General features: G+C 30.2%; 2 protein-coding genes across 2 annotated transcripts; one reads left to right on the top strand and one right to left on the bottom strand.

Annotated features, from left to right (window-relative positions):
* Positions 1-428: 428 nt before the first annotated feature.
* LOC128953466 (uncharacterized) lies at positions 429-3626 on the top strand. The gene has a single exon (XM_054298948.1). The coding sequence runs from the start codon at positions 429-431 to the stop codon at positions 3624-3626; it is 3198 nt and encodes a 1065-aa protein (XP_054154923.1).
* Positions 3627-4560: 934 nt separating this feature from the next.
* On the bottom strand, positions 4561-6151 carry LOC128953465 (steroid 17-alpha-hydroxylase/17,20 lyase-like). Its single transcript, XM_054298946.1, has 3 exons — positions 6126-6151; positions 5047-5621; positions 4561-4937 (listed from the first exon to the last, which is right to left on the bottom strand). Exons 1-3 carry the CDS (start codon positions 6149-6151, stop codon positions 4561-4563), a joined length of 978 nt encoding a protein of 325 aa, XP_054154921.1.
* Between the last annotated feature and the right edge of the window lie 4052 nt (positions 6152-10203).

Genomic DNA, 10203 nt, shown 5'->3' with positions numbered 1-10203 from the left:
TTTAGTTGATTTTTATAATTATATTAATTTAAAATAATTTGATTATTATATGTTAATTATTATTGTTAATTAACCTTGGTGTCAAGTATTAAAATAATTGTGATATAAAATTAATATATATATATCAATATATATAATAATATACTGTATATTTGTATAACATTACTAACCATTAAAAGTTATCACCAAAAAAATCAAAGGTAAATATTAATTGATTTTATATATCAATATATATATATATTATTATATTTAATATAATAAATCTCTAAATAATGTTAAAATTTCAAAGAAAATTAATTGATTTTTTTTATTAAAAATTATTTATATTATATAAGTTAAATTCAATTATAATTAGGAAAACTTTTATTTATTTAAAAATACAATCAATTAAAATAATATTTATTTATTTTTTTTAAAAAATACAAGACATGTCCGAAAATGTAGATTTAAATCAAATAATCGATGGCATAGTATCGGTAAAAGACAATGAATTTTCGGCCAAATGTTCGGCTAAACTAATTGATTGTTTAAAATCTATGGTTAAAATCGATGATTTTGTTGACAAATCAATGCTATTATTATCATCAGATGATTGGAAACAAACTAATAAAAAACAATATAAAACTAGTTTAGAAAGTTTAAGACAATTGAGACAAATCTATAGTCAATTGCCGAAACAATTGATTGATATTCAAAAGCTGATAATGCAATTGAAAATTGAATTTAACGATAACTATCTGAAAATGTCGGCTAATCGGGTAGTGGCCATCAAATGTGATATAATTAAGAAAACTAATAATAAAATCAATAGTAGTAATATTGATAATCAAAACGATGATGAAAAACAACAATCACTGATGAAAACAATTGACAATAACTTTACTAATATTGATTTGTTGAATAATTTATTCATACAAATAATTTATTTGAATAACAAATTGGATAAATTAAGACAAAAACAATTGTCAATCGATTTATTGGACAATCAATTGATTAACAAATCAATAACTTTGAGCCCATCAGCAGCGCCACAGCAATCACCCGAACCGCAGTCACCGGTACCTCAGTTACAGCAGACACGGGAGACATCGCAGACACCGCCATCGCAGTCACAAAAACCAGAGTTATTACAATTGGATTCACCCGTCCAGGAGTTACCGCTGCCGCAGACTCAGGTACAGGAGTTACCGCTACCGCAAACACCGGTACAGAAGTTACCGCTGCCGCAGACACCGGTACAGGAGTTACCGCAGATACCGGTAGAAGAGTTACCGCTGCCGCAGACACCGGTACAGGAGTTATCGCAGACACCGGTACAGGAGTTACCGCAGACACCGGTACAGGAGTTACCGCAGATACCGGTAGAAGAGTTACCGCTGCCGCAGACACCGGTACAGGAGTTATCGCAGACACCGGTACAGGAGTTACCGCAGACACCGGTACAGGAGTTACCGCAAACACCGGTACAGGAGTTACCGCAGACACCGGTACAGGAGTTACCGCAGACAACGGTACAGGAGTTACCGCTGCCGCAGACACCGGTACAGGAGTTACCGCTGACACCGGTACAGGAGTTACCGCTACCGCAAACACCGGTACAGAAGTTACCGCTGCCGCAAACACCGGTACAGGAGTTACCGCAGACACCGGTACAGGAGTTACCGCTTCCGCAAATACCCTTACAGGAGTTACCGCAGACACCGGTACAGGAGTTACCGCTGACACCGGTACAGGAGCTACCGCAGACACCGGTACAGGAGTTACCGCTGACACCGGTACAGGAGTTACCGCTGCCGCAGACACCGGTACAGGAGTTACCGACATTGCCGTCACCAGCACCGGAGTTATCACCGTTGGAGTCATTGGAACCGCAATCACCGGCGCCGCCATCATTACAACCATCTATTAAACTCGATGTTTTACAAAGTGCCTTAAAAAACCTAAAGTCACCGCGACTGACACCGAAGTCATCAACTGCACCGTCGCCGCAGTCACCGATAAGCCAATCATCGGTACAGCAGATGCAGTCAGCGGTAGCCCCACATTCAACGTCATCGCAATCATTGGAACCAAATCCGCAGTCACCGATACCTCAATTACCGCCAATGCCGACGCCGGCACCCGATTTACCACCATTACAGTCACCGGCACCTGAATTACCGCAACCGCAGTTACCGGCACCGGAATTATTGCCAATGGAAGCAATGACACCCGAATTAGGGCCATTGCCGGTACCGGCACCGGAGTTACCACCGATGGAGTCATTGGAACCGCAATCACCGACGACGCCATCATTGCAACCGACTATAAAATATTGGATATTGGATATTTTACAAAATGCCCTAAAAAGTCTTAAGTCAGCGCCACCGAAGACATCTGAACCGGTGCCACCGTCATCATCATCATCATCACCGGCTCAGTCGTCACCGGTCAAGCAATTAAAGTCATTGAAGTCTAACGACAAACAACAGTCATGCCTGTCATCATCTCCATCGACGCCCGAGTCCTTACCGGTAAAGCAGTTATCGGAATCATTGGCACAATCTTCGGGATCGCAGTCGCAGTCATTAGATATCATACAAAATGCTTTGAAAAATCTCAAAAAGTCTGCACTATCACCACCACCGCGACCGCAGTCATCGGCAAATCAATTACCCACTGAACCGCCGCAGACATTCCCGAAGCCCATGCGGTCACCGGCACTGCAGCTATCGAGACAGCCGTCGCAATCAACTGGACAGCATTTACCGACGTCGACGCCGCCGCCGCCGCCGCAAACATTGCCCAAACCTCCGCGATCACCAGTACTACAGTCATCCAGTCCGCCGACGCCTAAGTCTTCGGAACCTCAATTATCTATAGCCCGGCCGCAGTCACTGGCACTGCAATCATCGGTATGGCCGCCACCACCACCGGAGTCGCAATTGGAGTCTCCGACACTTGAATCATCGGAATGGCCGCCACCACCACCACCACCACCACCGGTGTCGCAATCGGAGTCTCCGACACTGCAATCATCGCAATGGCCACCACCGCCACCATCAGCTCTGGCGTCGCCATCGCAGTCTCCGGCATTGCAATCATCGGTATGGCCACCATTACCACCGCCGGCGTTACCATCACAGTGTCCGGCACTGCAATCATCGGTACCGCCACCACCACCGGAGTCGCAATTGCAGTCTCAGGCACTGCAGTCATCGGTACCGCAGTCGCCACTGGCGTCGCAATCGCAGTCTCAGGCACTGCAATCATCGGTACCGCCACCACCACCGCCGCCGCCAATGACAGCTATAGCAATAAATCCAGAAGCTATCAGAGCCAACACACTTAATGGCTCATCAAAGACATCGCCGCCGCTATCACTGTCGTCATGCCAGCCATCCATTAATACAACTGTATTGGCAGAGGCTATGAAAAATCTGAAACCACGTCAACAACTGACTGGCGAATCGGACAGTAGTCTTGTGGACAACAAATCGGAACCGATTAGCAGTAGTAGTAATGATATCTTTGATGCATTAAAACGAAAAATTTCTGGACGCAAACAACCAGAAGACAGCAGTTCATCGGATGATGACTCGGATGGCGAAACAGATGACTTCGAGGATAACAATTTTGATGTCTAAAAAAATTTATTTTTTTTTGTCAATACAATTGATTTTTTTCTACTAAACTTTTTTTTGTTGTTAAATTTAAACTATTCAATAGTTAAGTATTTTTTTAAATTTTAATTAATTAATCTAAAGTATTTATATAATATATTTAAAAAAAAATTAAAATAATAATTTTATACTTAATTTTATGCTTAATTTTTTTTATCTTAATTTTATTTTTAGTAAATTTCATTTAAATATAGTATTTAATTATAATACTGTTTTTTTTGTTTTATAGCTATGTTTTTGTAATAATTAATTATAATTAAAATCTATTTAAATAAATTTATTAAACTTTTTTTTTATGTTTTATCAACAAAAAAAAATATGTGTTAATAATAACAACTCGTCCGACAAACTGATGATAACAATCGGTAGTTACAAAAAAATTGTTGTCAATCTATATATAATATTTTGAACATCAATTGTAATTAATTTATACACCAAAATTGTAAGCTTAAACAAAACTAAACTGAATAATTAGTAATTAATAAGATTTTTTTTTTAATTATAAGTTATATATTATATATATATATTTTTTTGTATAATACAATAATTTTATTTAAACAACAAAACAATAATCATTTACATAGATCTCTATCATTATCTATACAACTCTCTCTCTCTCTCTCTCTCTCTCTCTCTCTCTCTCTCTCTCTCTCTCTCTCTCTCTCTCTCTGTTTGTGAAGTGAGCATCAGTTTTGAGTTGTAATCAATTTATAACAACAATAAAAACAACAAAAATAAACTATATTTAAGATTGTATAATACAATAATCAATTAATATTAATATATATTAATTTTTTAATAATATATTTTAATATTATAATAAATATAATTTATTAATTTTACTTAATTTCAAATATTAATAAAATTATTTAAAAATAGTTTTATATTTTTATTCATTTTAAGTTTTACTCATTAATACAATCGTATAATTTTTAGGACTAATTACAAAGGATTTGTCTGGATTTGGATTCAAACCCTGATGACTGTCCAAAACTATATCATAGTTTCGGGTCGATTGTAGAAAACGGACCAAAACTAGAAACAGTTCAACAATTGCTAAACTTTCGCCCAAACATTGACGACGTCCGACACCGAACGGTATGAATGCCTGAGAAAAACTGGTTGTCCTATAAGTACCGTCAGTAGTGTCGATGAAACGGTCGGGTATAAAGTCATCGACATTAGCGATCGTCCAATATTTTGTGTCCAAATTGTTTCTCAATATAAATCCCTGATACGCATACAAAATCGTACCTTTAGTTATTTTATAGGTACCTAAAAAAAATTTTTTGTTTTATATATTTACAACAACAACAAAAATTAAATTAAAATTATTATTTGTAGATATTATATACAGTAAATATATTATTATTATTATTATTACCTATTTTGCTGTCGACCATTGATTTGTGTCCGCCACCAAATGGCGATACATTTCTAAATCTTAACGTTTCGGCCAGAAATGCCATCACATATGGACAGTGTTGTCTGTCCTGATGTACGGGCAATCGGTTACCGATTTTCGATTCAATTTCCAGTTTCAATCGGTACTGCATTTCTGGATAATAGGCCATCAATAGTAACAGCCATTGAAATGTTTGTTCCGATGTATCGATTCCGGCAAAAATCATTTCAAACACACACATCGATAGCCGTTCATCGGTTAGATAGTCAGCCGATTGGTGGCCATCCTTTAGGGCAAAATTTTTAGCTTCAATAAGTGTATCGCAAAAATCTCGTTGAAAATTAGGATTATAATCAATATAATGTGATTTGAATTTTTTCAAAATCAATTCACGCATTTCACTGAAAGCTTTTGACTTTTTATCGTTGACTTTACTGCCAAACCATTTCAATGGATTTAAATATTCAATTAAAAGCGATTTAACAGAAATTTCATTATTAATATTTTTCAATACATATTTAAATTTAACGAACTCTTTATCATTAGTATTGTAACTAAAAAAATAAAATAAATAATTTAAAATTATAATTTAAACAATATTTGATTTTATATAATTATATTTATATACATACTGTATATAATTTTAAATGATATAGTATTTTTAATAAGTGTTTTAATAACTTATTTGAATGTAATTATTTGATTTAAAAAAAAAATTACATTATTAATAATCTTTATTAGGATTAAGATATATGCCAATTTACCTAGATTATTTTTTTAATTATAAATAAATTAAGATATATGCTAATTTTTCTAAACAATTTTTTTTAAAACTATAAATAAAAAATACGCTTAAAAAACTGATAAATATTATATATATATATATATAAATATATATATAGCTAGAGCAAATGTGAGATTATTAAGATATATGTGAATTTACCTAGACAATTTTTTTAAAACTATAAATAAAAATACGCTTAAAAAATTCAATAAACATATAATTTTCAGTTAATTAAAATACTTAAATATAAATAAAAAATAAATTGTTTAAATACTTTTCATTGAACGAACTGTTGGTCATAATGTTGAGAAACATTAGATATATATAATCCTCGGGTTTAATAGGTTTGTCCGGACCCTCCCTTTCCAACATTGATTCAACTGTTTTGTCCACACAGTCGACCACTACGTTAACTAACTGTTCATTTGTTGAATATTTTCTAATAAATATATTATCAAATAAATTAATTAATTATTATTATTTTTTATTTTATTTTTGTTTTAGTATATTAAAAAAAATAATTATTTAATTTATTGTTTTAGTTTTGTCCGTTTATTATCTAATAATAATAATAATTATAATACTGTAAATTTATTATACAATATATACAGTTTATTAGTTATGCTATTAGTACTTACTATGATTAGTATTATTATTATTTTATTAGCTATTTGTGTATGTGTATGTGTATGTGTATGTGTATGTGTATGTGTATGTGTATGTGTATGTGTATGTGTATGTGTATGTGTATGTGTATGTGTATGTGTATGTGTATGTGTATGTGTATGTGTATGTGTATGTGTATGTGTATGTGTATGTGTATGTGTATGTGTATGTGTATGTGTATGTGTATGTGTATGTGTATGTGTATGTGTATGTGTATGTGTATGTGTATGTGTATGTGTATGTGTATGTGTATGTGTATGTGTATGTGTATGTGTATGTGTATGTGTATGTGTATGTGTATGTGTATGTGTATGTGTTATTATTACTAATTATTATTTCAATATATAAAAATGTCCATGGTACATTACATAACTGCTGAGTGTCCAATACGTCTAATTATTTTCCAACTGCGCCCGTAATCACTCATTGATACACTATTTGGCATTAGTGCTGCTATAAAAGTAAATAAAAGTAATAATAATTATTAATATATAATTTTTTTTTAAATACTTTCTATATATATATATTTATATTAATTTTTATAATTACACATTATATACACAACAAACTAAACTAAATTCATTTGAATTCAACTTTTTTTTTAAATGTTTCAATAAAATTTTATGCAAAAAATTATTTTTGATATTATTTGGTAATTTATGGTATTATTAATCTCTCTCTCTCTCTCTCTCTCTCTCTCTCTCTCTCTCTCTCTCTCTCTCTCTCTCTCTCTCTCTATTTTCTTTCACTATTTAGTGTTGGCAAAAAAGAAAAATTTATAAAAATAATAGAGAAATTTCTAGAAAGTTTCTAAAAGAAATTTCTATTTATGGGATACCCATGGTTAATTTTGTTTTCTCGATATTTGTTATAGTTAACATTGTTTTTATAAGTAATATTTAAATATTATTATTAGTATTTTAATTATTAATTAAAGTAAAAAATTAATTTATTTTATTATATTAAACTATGGTATAATAAAATGGTGAATAAAATTTTACAAAACTGATTATTATTAAATAATTATAATTATTTATATAGGTATCCCATTTGTATAATAGTATTATACAGTAATCTACATTATATAGTATAATATTATATGTATAGAATTAATGTCTCATTAATATATTAATACTTTTACAATATCTATAGATATGGGGATCCCATAGTATAATAAAAAAAAGTTAAATTTCTATAGAAATTTTCTTACTGAGAAACTTTCTAGAAACTTTCTCAGGTAAAAATTTATTAGAAACTTTCTATTTGCCCATCTCTATCACTATCTCACTCACTCACTCACTCACTCACTCACTCACTCACTCACTCACTAACTCTCTCTCTTTCTCTCTCACATTATAATAATAATTTAGTTTTAATAATTACTGAGATAATTGTTAGGTCGTCCCGAAAAATCAGGTTTACTAAACAGTTGTCGGGCTATATCGGCATCAGTTATAATCATATGAGGAATATTACCAAAATAGAAGGTAAATATTGGTCCATATTTTTTAGCCATTTCCCTAAACGAGTCGTCCCAAAATTTTGTCAAAATATCTAAAAAAGAAAAAAAAAAGAAAATGGTAAACAAAAAAATTAATTAATTAATTAATTTTATATATTATTTAGATAATTTATTTTTTACTAATATAGTGAACATTTAATTAACATATTAATTTAAATTGTTATTTTTTTTAATAACTTACTTAACATATTGCCTATTATAGGTAATGGAAATGGACCGGGAGGTAGACTATAATATTGGTAATAAAATTTAGCCAATTTATAGACTAGAAAACCTAATAATAAACATAATATTGTTTGCCATAAATCTATTAGAAATATAAATGAATATAATTGTTTAAACAAAAACATAATGTATTTATTGTTTAAATGTATAAACAATTCTATAAAATAATAAGATTTTCTGATATAACTTATAATAAAACTAAAAAAATTACATATAATATATGTATCTCTCTCTCTCTCTAGTTATATATTAAGAGTTTATTTGAAAGTCATAGCATGAGTAAACGTTATTTTAATAAATTTAATTTATTTTCTAAACTATCTTAAAATTAATTTTTGCTAAAAAAAATATTAAAATACACAAATATTGAATATATACTAATATGTCGTAAAATTTGATTAATTATATTAAATACTATACAACTTGAAATTTATTAGTTAAATGTAGAAACAATTTATTAATTAAATATTCTATAAAATAAATAAGTTTTTCTGTTAAATATTATAACTTATAATTCTACACTATTGCTTAAAAGTCAAATATTTAAAAAAAAATTTTGATAATATATTATGTTTATAACATTTCGGTTAAATATTTTAAAATTTTTTTAATTTAATAAAAGCTTCTAATTAAATAAAAATTAGCAAAAATTAAAAAAAACAATTATTTATTATTTAATAATTTAATATTTAATAAATAAAACAAATTTTATATACATTATTTATATATATACAGTAATTATTTAATTAATTTCTATAACCTTTGACAGTAATCTGGCAACCTTAGCTTAAGTTATTTACTTTAAGATGAATAAACGTTTTATATATATATTATTATTTAACATAACTTAATAAAAAAATATTATGTTATAGTTAGTTAAGCAACATTTTTTTTTTTAAATATTTATAATAGAAATTATTATTTATTATGTGTAAATGTACACTAAAAAAATTTATGCAAAAAAAATTAATTTTTTATATTATTTGCTAATACAGTATATGGTATTATTAATATCTCTCACTCTCTCACTCTCTCACTCTCTCACTCTCTCACTCTCTCACTCTCTCACTCTCTCACTCTCTCACTCTCTCACTCTCTCACTCTCTCACTCTCTCACTCTCTCACTCTCTCACTCTCTCACTCTCTCACTCTCTCACTCTCTCACTCTCTCACTCTCTCACTCTCTCACTCTCTCACTCTCTCACTCTCTCACTCTCTCACTCTCTCACTCTCTCACTCTCTCACTCTCTCACTCTCTCACTCTCTCACTCTCTCACTCTCTCACTCTCTCACTCTCTCACTCTCTCACTCTCTCACTCTCTCACTCTCTCACTCTCTCACTCTCTCACTCTCTCACTCTCTCACTCTCTCACTCTCTCACTCTCTCACTCTCTCACTCTCTCAATATCTCTCTCTCTCTCTCTCTCTCTCTCTTTCTCTCTCACACATACTATCTCTCTTTCAAATTTTTTTATTATTTAATAAATTAAAACAACAAATATTTATAATTATTAGTAAAAATTAAAAAAAATAATTATTTATTATTTAATAAATTTAAAATATTTAATTAATAAAACCCAGTTGAGAACTCATTGTAATCACACCAACAAAAAAATAACAAATACATTTTATATACATTATTTATATTTATATATAGTAATTATTTTATTAATTTTAGCAGTAATCTGGCAACCTTAGCTTAAGTTATTTACTTTAAGATGAATAAACTTTATGTATATATATATATATATATATATATATATATTATTAATGATAAATTTATTTATTTATATAATAAATAATTAGTTATTTATGTTAAAGTTAATTTTGCAACATTTTTTTTTTTTTAAATATTTATAATAGAAATTATTATTTATTATGTGTTAATGTACACTAAAAAAAACACAACTTGCAATTTAAGTTAAATAATTTTTTTTTT

This window comes from Oppia nitens, unplaced genomic scaffold, assembly GCF_028296485.1.
Source record: "Oppia nitens isolate AA-2021 unplaced genomic scaffold, nextdenovo-longstitch-racon4-pilon3 scaffold22_pilon_pilon_pilon, whole genome shotgun sequence".
Lineage (NCBI taxonomy): Eukaryota > Metazoa > Arthropoda > Arachnida > Sarcoptiformes > Oppiidae > Oppia > Oppia nitens.
The sequence above is the reverse complement of the archived record's forward strand: the minus strand, read 5'-3'. Positions and strand labels throughout refer to the sequence as shown.

Bases quoted from the DNA above. Each gene is read 5' to 3' on its own strand.
- LOC128953465 (XM_054298946.1), bottom strand. From the start codon at position 6,151: ATGACCAACAGTTCGTTCAATGAAAA. The intron at 5,622-6,125 runs GTATTTAAACAA...TTATTTTTTTAG, and splicing joins AACAGTTCGTTCAATGAAAA to TTACAATACTAATGATAAAG. The intron at 4,938-5,046 runs GTAATAATAATA...AATTTTTTTTAG, and splicing joins AATGGTCGACAGCAAAATAG to GTACCTATAAAATAACTAAA.
- LOC128953466 (XM_054298948.1), top strand. From the start codon at position 429: ATGTCCGAAAATGTAGATTTAAATCAAATAATCGATGGCATAGTATCG.